This window comes from Sus scrofa, chromosome 14 (assembly GCF_000003025.6).
Source record: "Sus scrofa isolate TJ Tabasco breed Duroc chromosome 14, Sscrofa11.1, whole genome shotgun sequence".
NCBI lineage: Eukaryota > Metazoa > Chordata > Mammalia > Artiodactyla > Suidae > Sus > Sus scrofa.
This window is the reverse complement of record NC_010456.5, coordinates 33,223,574-33,237,583: the sequence shown is the minus strand read 5'-3', so window position 1 is coordinate 33,237,583 and position 14,010 is coordinate 33,223,574. Positions and strand designations below refer to the sequence as shown.

Below are 14,010 nucleotides of genomic sequence, written 5' to 3'. Positions count from 1 at the left end.
GCCCTAAAAAGACAAAAGACAAAAATAAAAGAATAAATAAAGTAAGGATAAAATAGTTCCTACCTCATAGGGCTGTGAAGGCTATATTGTAAAGCACACTGCCTGGCACATGGTACTCACTGTGTAACTGTTGGGTATCGTTGTTAAGACCAGCACCTAGTGCAGTGCCTGGCATGTAAATATTTATTAAATGAATGAATGAATGAGTTTCAATAAATAAACCCCCACCCACGTGCACACACAGGGTCAATTTCTAAGTGCGTGTTTATGGATTTAAACAGTGGAAGGAAAAGCCTGGAGGATTCACCCCAAATGCTATCAATGCTCTAACCTTGAGGAGGAGAACAAGATTCAGAAACACTCCAAGGCATGAGTGTGCCTACATCTGTATCATTTGGTTTTTTGATGTGCCACATGTAAAACAAAATGTTTCCAAATGAAATTTGTTTCTCCAAAAGAAGCCAGCCCTTAGACCCCAAAGACTCAGAGGTATGCGGATCTGCCAGTCCAGATCAGCACTGGTTGAACAAGAGTCATCCTTATTGAAGAACGAAGCCCTAAGTGAGGAGGCTCTGCTCTCTCCCTCCCCTTCCCCCTTCTCCTGCCCCTCCCCTTCCCTCTCATTTTGTCTCTTGTACACACAGAGCGTGAGCAGCCAGTGGTCAGCCACAAGCATGGAGGATGGACCTTATCCACACACACCCCAAAGAAGTTTCTGAGGAATGGATCCTTGACTTCAGACTGAGATCTTTTCCTCCAGGACTCTCCAGAGGCAGGCCCCTGGCAAAGGAACTAAACGAGAAAAAAAAGAAAAAAAAAAAGTCCAAAATTTAGGAAAACCAAGCAGCACAGCCAGATCAGCCAGAATCGTCAGCTAAGTCTGTTTCAGTTTATCAAAAGCCATTGTGTCCATGTATCCAGGCCTCTCCTCCAGAGATGAGCCTCAGGAAATCTCATCACTTTTCAGTGGAGGGGGAGAGGTTCCAGATCTGGGAGGAGAGGGAATTTCTAGAAAGAGCAGTGGATGCTGGTGTTGGCAGTGTTGAGCACATGTTGAGCACGTTTAAAGTTGTCTAATAGAACTGAATTTGTGTGTTGTTTCCTTGTATGTTTATGTGCTGCAGCTTCACGTCAGTCTTCTGTAGCTCCTCCTCTGTCAGCCCCCAAGAGTTCAACATACTGGCATCAAAGCGAAGATTTCTGGTCTTATGTCTTGGTCTCACTTATCCTAACTCCACCCCCAGTGCCACCACCCCCGCCCCCAATAACCCCTTGCTTGCATCCACCATGTGTCAACTTGACCACACCCTCATTTTTCACTCAGACAGACTCTGAGAATGTACTTAGTGGTCAAGTCTAAGTACGTGAGCACCTTTCCCATCCCACTTTTGGGAATATACTGGCTGTGTTTATGGAATGTGCTTTTTTTTCTTTCTCTCTTTAGCAAGTTTCAGGCAAGATCTTTGATTTTTCCGGGTGCCACTAGGAAATACCACTCATTTTATGGATTTTCTGTCAAACGTAAACCCTTTAGGTGTGACTGTATTATTTTCATGACACCGCCATTATTCTGCCTGTCAGAACACGCTCATCCTGTGTGGTACCACTGGTGGTACGCAAAGATAATCTTTAAGTCATTTATAGCCACCCCTTGAATTGTAAGGAACACTTCCCTTTTTCTGTTTTGTTTCAATCCTGATTACAGCTCAGAGAAAGTCTCTGTTTAGTGCTCATAGGTCCTCACCACCTTGCTCATCCTTTGGTTCTTTTCCCTCCTTAATAAAGAGCAGGCCTCAGGTTCAAAGTCTTCTGTTTAGATAGAATTTAATAACCTAATGGGTTTTGTTTTCATTCTGTTTTATTAATTACCTTCCATGAATGGCTCTCCAGTTAGGGATGAGCTGTATACATTTTCCGTTCAAATACATCTACTTAAGAAAAGAAAGTAGGAGTTCCCATTGTGTCTCAGTGGTTAACGAACCTGAATAGTATCCATGAGGATGCGAGTTTGATCCCTGGCCTTGCTCAGTGGGTTAAGGATCTGGCATTGCCATGAGCTATGGTGTAGGTCGCAGACGATGCTTGGATCCTTAACCCACTGAGCAAGGCCAGGGATGGACCCTTAGCCTGGGAACCTCCATGTGCCGTGAGTGCGGCCCTAAAAAAAAAAAAAAAAAAAGTGAAAGAAAAAAAAAAAGTGGATGCAAAGAAAATATTAAGTGGTTAATACCACAGGTGATAGGTATATGTGAGAAATAACTTCAAAGATTAATATTACAAATAGTGATAATGAAGTTTCCTCAGCAAGAGAAAAGGCAGCTTATGCTAAGCGAATGGACAAGAAGCTAAGGCGAAACACCTGAGTTCCAAAGCCTTTTTTTGCCACGAACTAACTATACAAGCTGACTTTAGGCAAGTTTCTTAGCTTTTTGTGCCTCAAATTTCTTCATCTGGAAAAGGGAGATAAGAATGCCTGCCTACTTACCTCAGAGTGTCATTAGGAAAATTAATCGCCGTAATAGATATGATTGCCCCTGGAGGGAAATTCTAAGTGCTATACAAATGTAAAGCCTTGTTCTTAAATTATTGTGAATCTCAGGCATTTGTTAAAACTCCTGGACCCTAGCAAAAATTTTTTTAAAAAATGGGCACTGATGGACACTGGATGCCACCTGTCACTTCATCTAGATGTCCATCACGAGCCAGAACTTGTCCCAGGAGGACACTGAATCAGGGACACCAATTCTTAGCACACAGAGATCTTAGTATCATTCCAATGTATCAGATCTTGATTTCTGTTTCTCACACCTTGTTTTTTTGTTAGTTTGTGTTTGAGTCCCTGATCTTTTACCCAAATCAAATGAAGTGTTGCTGAGAGGCAGAATAAAAATGGTTTTGAGTAAGCCTGTTTACCACAGTGTGCACATTGTGTTTTCTTGGGGTTACCAACCCTCTAGAGGCTCCCATAACTGAAACAGGCTCATTCATCCAGACTGAGCCTCTTGCATAGACCATAGAGAGGCTGAAGGTGGGGCTTCAAGGTGTCAACTCAGAACTAAAATATGGCCTGAAATGCCCTTCCAGGAAGCATTGAAAATCTTGGTCCTGGAATTCCCGTTGTGGCTCAGCAGGTTAAGAACGTGCTATAGTGTCTGTGAGGATGAGGGTTAAACCACTGGCCTTGCTCAGTGAGTTAAGGATCCAGCATTGCCACAAGCTGCAGCTTAGGATGCAGATGCAGATCAAATCCAGCATTGCTGTGGCTGTGGCATAGGCCAACAGCTGCAGCCCTGATTTGACCCTTAGCCCAGGAACTTCCATGTGCCACAGGCGAAGCCATAAAAATAGTAGTTAAAAAAATGTTGGTCCTACTAAAGTCACTAAGTGAGATCTCTGGGATTGAGATAGGGGTCTGATTTGGGGTGGGGGTGGGGGGCAGTGTCTGGCAGAGAACTTTAATATTGACAAAGTGAGATGATGATCTTCTCCAGGGCCTCCTACAAAGCTGAGATCACCCCTGCTCCACTCCAAAAAAGCACATTTAGAAAACGGATTGATCAAGTGCATCAGCCAGAGGACTCTTTGAGAAGCCAGTGACTAAAAAATGGCCACAGCAAAAAGGGTTTACTTGTTCATATAATTGAAAACTGTAGGGATAGCTTCAGGTACGGCTGGATCTTGGTGCTCAGCATTACTAAAAATTTCTTCTTTATCAATTTCTCAGCATCAACTCAGTATATTTTGGTTTCACAACAGCACAGTGGCTGCCAGCAGCTTGGGATTTCTTCCTACAAGCTAAGCAATGCATGGGGAAATAAAGTAACTCTTCCCTAAGGGTTACAAGGGGGAAAAAATTTCAATTTGAAATAATGCACAATTGATTTGGAGCAGGAATCAAACCGTCAGAATGAATACCATCCATTAACAGACAGGCGTGGCCACCCTTTCCAACACAAATTTATACTGTGTCTGGGAGTGTGTAGTATCCTCTTTGGCCAGAACTGGGTCACAATTCAGCCAGTGAAACTGAGGATGAAGTCAACTCCACCCGAACTTTATGGATTGAGGGTGTGGGAAGGGAGGTTTCCCAAAGGAAAACTAAAGTGCTTTTACCAGAAGAAGAGACAGATGCTGAGCAGAAGAAAAAAAAAAAAAAAAACCATGGTCTACTTTAAGGCGGCTGCTTCTTACTATGCCTGTCACGAGCAGGGTAAAAAGTCATCTAATAGCTTTTCAAACAATTTCCTCATTCTGTTGTCACTCTCTTCCATTTCCTCACCCATTCATTATTGACAGAGCACCTGTTCAGCCACAGAAAGTGAGCTAGGCTTTGGAGATTCCGGTGGGATAAAGAGAGACCCTTGGAAAGAGGCTGGTGGGGAGCCGGCATACATGGAGAACATTAAAAGGAAATGTGAGAGGACAGAGACAGGCGGGAATAGTGTTATGCAGCTACCTTGCAAGAGGGTGCACTGACTGTACCCAAGGGACAGTGCCTCAGAGAGGGAGTGCCCCTGTCCCCTGCTCTGAGCATGGCTAAGGCTGATAGGACTACAGCCCTTGAAGTGGCCCTGTCTTTGCCCACACGTTATGGGCAGAAGCAGATGCAGACATAAAATCGCTGGCCTCAGCTCCTGGATCAGCAGATTTTCTCTGGCCTGCACCAGGACAGCTGCATTCAGCAAAACAGCATTATGCATGTATCTTGATACGTAACCCTAGATCCAGGCTTCTAATTATAAGACCGACGTCTTGGGCTACTGATTCTAAGACAGTGTCTACATTCATGGATTACTACAAATCCTTAAAAAAAAAAAAATGAAAAAACAAAACAAAACAAAAAACACTCATGGAAGTTGCATATTTGAGCCTGGGAGTTAACCCTATAAACATAGGTCCCTGAACCAAAACACGTTGAATTCTGATTTGACAAATACAAAGACGTCTGATATGCACGCATCCCCCATCATCCCTACAGAAGCCAAGAAAGAAGGCATTATCTTTCCAATGAAGATTGATTCATTGGTTCCAACAGAGATTTATGTAGCAGAGGTCAGGGGAGAGGAGTACCAAGTGGCCTTTGTGTGTTTCTCTGTGTCGGGCGTCTGAGTTTCATCTTATGTACCTGTTCCAAATCTCAGGTGAGCAGCCAGGTCAAACCTGTGATGGTCCAGTCAAAACTTCCATCCCTCTTCTGATCCGAGTACACACTTGCCCTGTTCACCCTCATAGACTAGTTCACTGAGGTGCCCTGCCATTTAGTTTGCTCAAGCTGTCTGCCCCTGGCATTGCCATCCAGTGTCTGGGTGACATGGAATCCCATGTATGGGAACGGCTTGTGCTTTGGAATGAGTATATTGACAGGAACTCTGAAAGGCCAAACCCTGCCCCTGTAGAGGTGACAAATGGCCTGATGACACAAGAAAGATGACCTAAATCCAGATCCCCACAGATGTAGTAAAGTAAGGTAAGTAAGTATTTCTTGAGGCGTTCCCATTGAGGCTCAGAGGAAATGAACCCAACTAGTATCTATGAGGATGTGGGTTCAATCCCTGGCCTCACTTACCCTGGGTTAAGGATCTGGCATTGCCATGGTTGCGGTGTAGGCCAGCAGCTGTAGCTCTGATTACACCCCTAGTCTGGGAACTTTCATATGATGCACCTGTGGCCCTAAAAAAGAAAGAAAAATTCTTGAGCCTTTACCAAAGCTCATCTAAACAATTACCGTTGTCTTGTTACAGGTAACCCAGTGTATTCATTTCTGATCAGTACTGTAACAAATACTACGAACTTGAAAACCATCCACCTTTTGACTGCTTTGGAGGTCAAAAGTCTGAAACATGCAAACTATTCTATTTAGAATGGATAAGCAATGAGGCCCTGCTGTATAGCCAGAGGACTATATCCAATCACTTGTGATAGACCATGATGGAAGATAATACAAGAAAACACACACACACACATACACACACACACATACACATATATAATATGTATGACTGGGTCACTTTGCTGTACAGCAGAAATTGACAGAACATTGTAAATCAACTAATTTTTCTTTTTTTGTCTTTTTGTCTTTTTTTCTAGGGCTGCACCTGCGGCATATGGAGATTCCCAGGCTAGAGGGTCTAATCAGAGCTGTAGCTGCTGGCCTATGCCACAGCCACAGCAACGCCAGATCCTTAACCCACTGAGCAAGGCCAGGGATTGAACCCATAACCTCATGGTTCCTAGTTGGATTCGTTAACCACTGAGCCACGACGGGAACTCCAACTACTTTAATTTAAAAAAAAAATTTTTTTTAAGGGACAAAAGTCTGAAACTGGTCTCACTGGGTCAAAATCAAGATGCTGGTGGGATTGCCTTCCTTTCTGCAGGCTCTCGGGGAGAATCTATCTGCTTACCTTTTCCAGCCTCTGGAGGCTGTCCACCTTCCTTGCGTCCTGGCCTCCTCCCATCTTCAAAATCAGCAGTGGCCACTGGACTCGTTCTCACATGGCATCTCTCTGACTCCTTTGCCCTCCTCTTCCTCGTTTAAGGACCTGGCGATAACACTGGGTCCACCCAGGTAATCCAGGATAGTTTCCTTAATTCCATCAGCTACTTTAATTCTCTCTTACTAGGCAACCTAATATATTGACAGCTTAAAGGGATATATTTGGGGTTTCAGTGTTCTCTCTACCGAACCCCTGCTTTCACATTCATCCTCCTTCAGCATCAGCACCCAACTTCTGATCAGAGTGATCTCAAAACCTAAATTAGGAGTTCCTATTGTGGCTCAGTAGAAACGAACCTGACTAACATCCATGAGGACACAGGTTTGATCCCTGGCCTCAATCAGTGGGTTAAGGATTTGGCATTGCTGTGGCTGTCATGTAGGCTGGCAGCTGCAGCTCTGATTCAACTCCTAGCTCGGGAACCTCCATATGTCGGGTGCAGGCCTAAAAACAAACAAACCCTAAACCCATGTGTGCTGTAACCCAGCCCACCCATGGAATGGCCCCCCCTCTGCAATTAAAACCCACACTTTTAAGCACAGACCACAAAATCAGACCTCTGGCTGCCCCTCAGATCTCACTTCTGACCACTCCTTTTCCTTCCCTCTGCTGTAGTCTCACACTGGCCTGCTGGCTCTTCCCCGACACTGGCCAAGATCATTCCTGCCTCAGGGTCTTTGTACATACTGTTTCCTCTGCCTATCACACGGTTTCCTGGGTTTTTACATAATTGGCTCTTCCTCTTCCTCCAGGTCTCAGCTTTTCAGAAAGAGATAAGCTAAGCCCCTAGGAAGGCAGCCATCCACCCCTTGTAGTTACATCACTCTGCTTTACTTTCTGCACACCTAGAAAAGCATGTAGCCCATGGCAGATAATCTATAAATATTTCTTGAATGAGTAAGACATTCTTCTTCCCATGAGCCCTCCTCCAGCTAATGTCCACTCCTTTGCCCCAGAATAAATTCTCTCATGCAGGGAAGCCTTCCGCATGCCAATGCTTCAGGACCATTAGGGTCTCTCTTGGCATGCTCACACAGACCATAGTTGTACTTAAAGCTCTTATCACAAAGGTAGTTAGATGCGATAATCCACTGTGTACTGATCAGGGAATAGTATGTCTTTCCCAGCTGACTCTCAGCCCCTAGGAGAGCAAGAACCGTGTTGCTCTTTTTCACCTCTGCATCCCTGGTGTTCGGAAGGCTTTTCGTAACTATTTGTTGGCTGTCAGAATGAATAAATAAATAATGAATGAGGGAGAAATTGAAAAAGAGAACAGAACCAAAAATTGTTCCATCATCTTGGCCTTTTTTTCTCCTACTTATCTGACAGATGTAAACCTGATTTTGGAAGGAAGATGCCATTCACTGAGGATTGGTTCAAGGTCCTGTCCCCAAACATTCTCATGTATGCCTGGATCACTTATCATGATCGTTTAGAAAGCAGAAGTTACCAAAAGCTACAGTACACCCAGAAGTTATTTCACAAAGCTGTGGACCGAAATGAACTCCTGTGGGTGGACTTTCCCCAAGGCTTCCTTTGAGGCTGGGCTGCCCCCTTGTGGAAGTAGTGGAGAAAGGCACAGTCAGTGTGTTCAGATTTCATGAATGGCAGGTTTCTATTGCCTTTTACAACCCTCTATGTCTGTGTGACAGGCTCCAGGAACAAGCTGGAGGGAAATTGCAAAGCTTGGACAGAGTAAAGAGGCAACAGGTTCTGGAATAACCACCTTTCAATAAAACAGGAAGGGAGCTGATGCTTTTTAAGTGTTCCCATTGTACCAGACACTGTTCTAAGTTCTTTGTGCCATAAATTCATAACAAGAACCTACTGAGGAAGCAATTATTTATTGTCCACTTTTGATCAACAAGGAAACTGAGCCATGAGAAGGTTAAATAACTACCCAAGGACCTAGAAAGTGGTAGAACTAGGATTGGAACCTGCATAGTCTGGTTCCAGAATCTCAGGTCCCAGCATGACCTTACTTGCCACCAGTCACCAGTCCAAAGCATTATGGCAGAGTCTGTTGCTTTTGAACCAGATTTTTGGCTGGTTTACAGGGTGATTTTCAGGCTGTATGACTCTAGGACTTAGTTCTAGCCTCAAAGTTCTCAAAAGCAGTGTAGATATATCATTGACATTTCTGTTCCTTTGAAACAACAAAAGTAATAAGATGGCAAAAGCTCAGTAACTGAGGAAGACAAAATCTGGCTAAATAGGGATTGTTCTTCAGTCTCTGTATTCTGCAATTCTAAAAATAGCTCTTTGCCAACAAATTTGTTTAACCCTTAAAAGAAAAAGGTGGGTAAATATAATAATAATATTATGGCAAACATTATGGCTTGCTATCTACCAAGTATTGTATTAAGCCCTTAAAATATACTTTCATTCAGTTGCCATTAGCAGTTGTAAATAAAAGTACTGCTATTAATTTGCCTTTGCCTCTGAGGAAACTGAGGCACAGAGAAGTTAAGTAACTTGTTCAAGTTCACACAACTGAGAAGTGTTAGGATTTGAGCCCAGGGAGTTTGATTCTCATATCCATATTCTTAATCATTATGTTAGACTAACTCCCATAAATCATAAATCAGCTCTCATTGCTTATTTTGTAACTGTAAAAAATAACAAAACTACTTTTGACACATAACCAAATGAAATGACTTAATTGCCTGTTCACATTTTCCCTAATTAGTTGCAAGCTTGACATAAATTTGTGTGGGCTAAACTTTTGCAACAGATTTGTGTTAACTACAACACATTTTCTGTTTGGAATCTTATCAGTTATTTTAAAAAACTCAGGTCTCATATCTATGTATAAATCTTTTTACATTTTTCTCTTAAAATTTTTTTTAATTCTTTTACAGCTGCATCTGTGGCATATGGAAGGTACCGGGCTAGGGGCTGAATTGAAACTGCAGCTGGGGTCTACACCACAGCCATAGCAACACCAGATCTGAGCCGCATTTGCGACCTACACCACAGCTTACAGCAATGCCAGATCCTTAAAATTTATTTTCTATGTACAGGAATTGACATCCACAGAAGAAAAAAAGTGCATTCCCACCGTTTGAGAACAGAAGCTAATCTGAGTGTATAACTTAGGATACTTTCAATAGTAAGCAACAGAAAATCCAATTGACTTGAACAGTAAGAGAATTTACTGGTTCTCATAATGGAAAATTTCAGGCAGAGGACAAACTTCACGATTGAATCCAGCAGATCATGAAGTCGGCACACTATGGCTCTGTTTCCCTTTGATGCTCTCAGTTCTGTTCTCTTTTTGTGTATAATTGATTGGTTTCACACTTGCTTCCCTCATGAGAGGAACATCTCAGGCTAAGAAATTCTGTATCAGTGTCTCGAGAGATGGAAGATCTCCCTACTCCAAACTGTCAGACAAAACCCCACTCTTCCTTCTTACTGTAACATGTCAGAGGACGAAGCCTGAACCAGAGTAGCCTAGGTCTGGCTTACAAGCCCATCCCTGAAATAAAAACTTTAGCAAGAGGGGTAGGATTTTCCACAGGACCTGTCTCTGGAGTAGTTCAATAAATATTCACTCTTATTAATGTTATTTATTTATTTACTTATTTTGTCTTTTTGCCATTTCTTGGGCCGTTCCCACGGCATACGGAGGTTCCCAGGCTAGGGGTCCAATCGGAGCTGTAGCTGCCAGCCTACGCCAGAGCCACAGCAACGCGGGATCCGAGCCGTGTCTGCGACCTACACCACAGCTCATGGCAACGCTGGATCCTTAACCCACTGAGCAAGGCCAGGGATCGAACCTGCAACCTCATGGTTCCTAGTCGGATTCGTTAACCACTGATCCACGATGGGAACTCCATTATTAATGTTATTATTATAAAAATGAGGTTCTTTTTGTACCTAGGTAAATTATAAGCAAAATGACCAATAATGAAAAGTTGGCCCAACAAACTCATGAATCAACAGATACATAGTGGGAGTTCCCATTGTGGTGCAGCAGAAGCAAATCTGACTAGTATCCATGACGATGGTTCGATCCCTGGCCTTGCTCAGTAGGTTGGGAATCTGGCATTGCTATGAGCTGTGGTGTAGTTTGCAGATACAGCTTGAATCTCGCATTGCTGTGGCTGTGATGTAGGCCGGCAGCTCTAGTTCTGATTTGACCCCTAGACTGGGAACTTCCACCATATGCTGTGGGTGTGCCCCTAAAAAGCACAAAAAAAAAAAAATAGCAAAACAATGAAATACTCATTTTACTTGTCAGACTGCAAAAAAAAAAAAATGTTTTAATGTCATAATGTTCAGTTTTGAAGAGGGTGTGATAAACAGTCATCCAAAATGTAATGTCTGCTGCACTTTTAGAGATAAATTTGACAATCTCTAGCAAATCTTTACAGGTATACACTTTTAGGTCCAGTGATTCTATTGTTAGGAATTAGTCCCACTACTTTTTTCACAAAACTACACTTGCATATGTGAATTGGCCAGGTTGTGTGGGTATTCAACAGCAGTGTTATTTGTGAAAGTCCAAGATGAAAAACAAAACTGTCATCAAAAAAAGACTGATTAGACTTCTGGCTTCCAGTAAAGGTGAAATAACTTCTATTGGACTAACTCCCCTGCCTATAAAAGCTGAAAGCTCTGGACAAATTTTTTTCAGTGGAAGTCTCCCGAGAACAATCAATAGCAGGCAGAAACTGGAAGGAATAGGACCCTTGAAAGAAGGGGATCATACACAATTACCTGGCTTTCTTTTGAAGGGTCTCCAAGCTCATAGAAAATAAATCTCAAGCAGAAAGCAACAGTCTGGGGGTTTGAGACTGGCATATGCACACTGTGGTATGGGCCAGTGGGGACCTTCTGTATGGCACAGGGAAATCTACACAGTATTCTGAGATAATCTATATAGGAAAAGAATCTGAAAAAGAATGGCTGTGTGTATATGCATAACTGAATCAGCTTGTTGCATAGCAGAATTATCACAACATTGTAAATCAATTATACTTCAATAAAACTTTTTTAAATTTTTTAAAAAAATATTTAAAAAATAAAAAAGAAAGCAGTGGTCTTACTGAACTGAGGAATCACTTGTTGGGGTTTGGGACTCCAAGGGTGGCTGGAAATTGAGGTAATAAATTCCAGAAGAGATAGAGCCACAGAAAAGGGACCCAAAATATTAATATAAACTCTCTTCAAATACATAGCTTGTGCCTGAACAGCATATGTGGAGCCCAAGGGAAAAAAAGCCTGGAAGCTTAAAGAACTGAGCTGCTCAGTGCTGAGGAGAGTTTGGAGTTCAAATTCCTCCAAATTAGAGGAGATTGATAACCCCTCAGTCTTTCTGCTGAAACTCCAGAAGAGTCACATATTAGCAGTAAAGACCACTTTCAAGGACTAAATTCTAGAAGGTGGAGAACCAAAGTGGACTGATCTCAAAGTAGCCTAAAACTATGCCTCCACATGTTAAAGATGAGTCATCAGTAGTTTAACTGCCATGTGAAACAAAACTCAACACTTCTGAGGAAGATAATAGAATCCAAGTCTTTGCAATATAGCACACACCATGTCCAGTGTAAAATAAAAATCACTAAACATATGAAGAAGCAGTAGTGATCATCAAGAGAAAAACAGTTAATAGAAACAGACCCAGAGATAATACAGGCATTGAAAGAAGTAGGCAAACACTTTAAAGTAGTGGTGATGTTAAAGAATCTAGAAGAAAAGATTAATATGAGTGAAGAGATGGAGCACTTCAGAAAAGACATGAAAATTAAGAAAAACTAGAAAACCTAGAACAGAAAATGATAAATTCTAGAAAAAAATTTTGAGTATTTTGGACAGCATATTGGACAATGCAGAAGAAAGGATCAGTAAACCTGAAAACAGTTCTATAAAAATTATTCAAACTGAAGTAGAGCAGGAAAAACAAAAACAAAATACACTTGTAGGGGATATCACACATTCTGTCATATACATAATTGGATTCCTAAAATAAGAGATGAAAGCAAGAGTAATGGATTATTTTTTAAGTTTTTAAAGAAATAGTGGGAGTTCCTTCATAGTTCAGTGGAAAACTGATTAGTATCCATGAGGATGCAGGTTTGATCCCTAGTCTCACTCAGTGGGTTAAAGGATCCAGTGTTGCTGTGAGATGTGGTGTATGTCACAGATGCAGCTTGGACCTGGCATTGCTGTGACTGTGGTGTAAGCTAGTGGCTACAGCTCCAATTGGACTCCTAGCCTGGGAACTCCTTATGCCACAGGTGAGGCCCTAAAAAAGAAAACAGTGACTTAAATTTTTCCAAATTTTATTAAAAACATCAGTTCAAGAAGCTCCAGAAACCCTAGTCAGTATAAAGTCAAAGGAAAACATACTAATACTAATAATTGGAATTTTTATTCAAACAATCAGCTGCTTACCTTGCCTCATCCATTCTTTCTCAGGAATCACAAGGACTTTCTGCACAAGCTTTCCCCTCACTGTCTCTGCCTGTGACCAACCTCAGGGTCCCTCTTGTGGCCGTGGATGGCATGGCATGCCCCCAACTGGAGAACTGAAAGTAATAATCTTTCCAGGGGCAATCATCTTCACCATACACAAATAAAGCCAAAATCCCCAGGTACATTTTACAATAGTATATTTTAACACAATTTTCAAAAATATGTAAATTTTAAAAGAATCTTGAGAAAATAAAGATTAAGACAATTATGGTCCATTGATACTACAGTTAAGCATGGTCCTTAATTTGACTTGGGGAGTCAAATTTCCTGCATCTAAAGCCTGGCTCCTCCACTTACTAGCTTCATGACATTGGGCAAATTACTTATCCACTTGCGTGCCTTAGTTTTCTCCTACATAAAGTGGGCATAATAATAGAATGTACCTCCTAGGCCTTTGTGAGGATTAAATGGGTTAAAACAAGGACCTTGCTCAGGACAGTGCCGGGTATACAGTAAACACTCTGCAAATGTAAACTATTATTATTGTATATGGAATGTGCACCCATTTAAACAATGAGAGAGGTCAGTACGTTCTGACATGGAAAAACAGATTCAGGGGTAAAAAGTTTACCCAACTATGTCAGTTTTTTAAAGGAGAGAGATAAGCACATACTTTTTCTGGACAAAAAAAGCTATACAATTATGAAAAAAAATGTTCTCAAAAAGTATACAAGAAATTATCAACAGGTATTTCAGGAGAAAAGAAATAGGGGTCTAAGGGAAGGTGTGAGGGGGACTTTTGTTTTTTATTAATACCTCCTGTACTACTTGAAGTTTTTACCATGTTCATTCATACTTAAAAATACAGACATTTAGGTGTTCCCACTGTGGTGCAATAGGTTAAGAATCCTACTGCAGCAGCTCAGGTCGCTGCAGAGGTGCAGTTTTGATCTCCCACCTGGTGCAGTGGGTTGAAGGACGCAGTGTTGCCTCAGGCTCAGATGGCCCAGGAACTTCCATATGCCACAGGTGTAGCCATAAAACGAAACAAAACAAAACAAAAATAATACAGACAGGAATTCCTGTAGTG

At 41.9% G+C, this 14,010-nt stretch overlaps 1 protein-coding gene across 5 annotated transcripts in view; it reads left to right on the top strand.

The window, feature by feature from the left end:
- The window catches only part of TMEM233 (transmembrane protein 233), a 92,036-nt gene extending 78,026 nt beyond the window's left edge, over window positions 1-14,010 (top strand). The window contains exon 3 of one of the 5 annotated variants that reach the window (XM_021073559.1): window positions 12,924-14,010. In XM_021073559.1, coding sequence (XP_020929218.1) covers window positions 12,924-12,975 — 52 coding nt within the window. In that variant the 3' untranslated portion in view covers window positions 12,976-14,010. Of the gene's footprint in view, window positions 1-644; window positions 4,160-6,377; window positions 6,829-12,923 lie in introns of those variants that run through there. The other 4 variants (XM_021073561.1, XM_021073557.1, XM_021073558.1 and 1 more) reach the window with 4 other exon arrangements.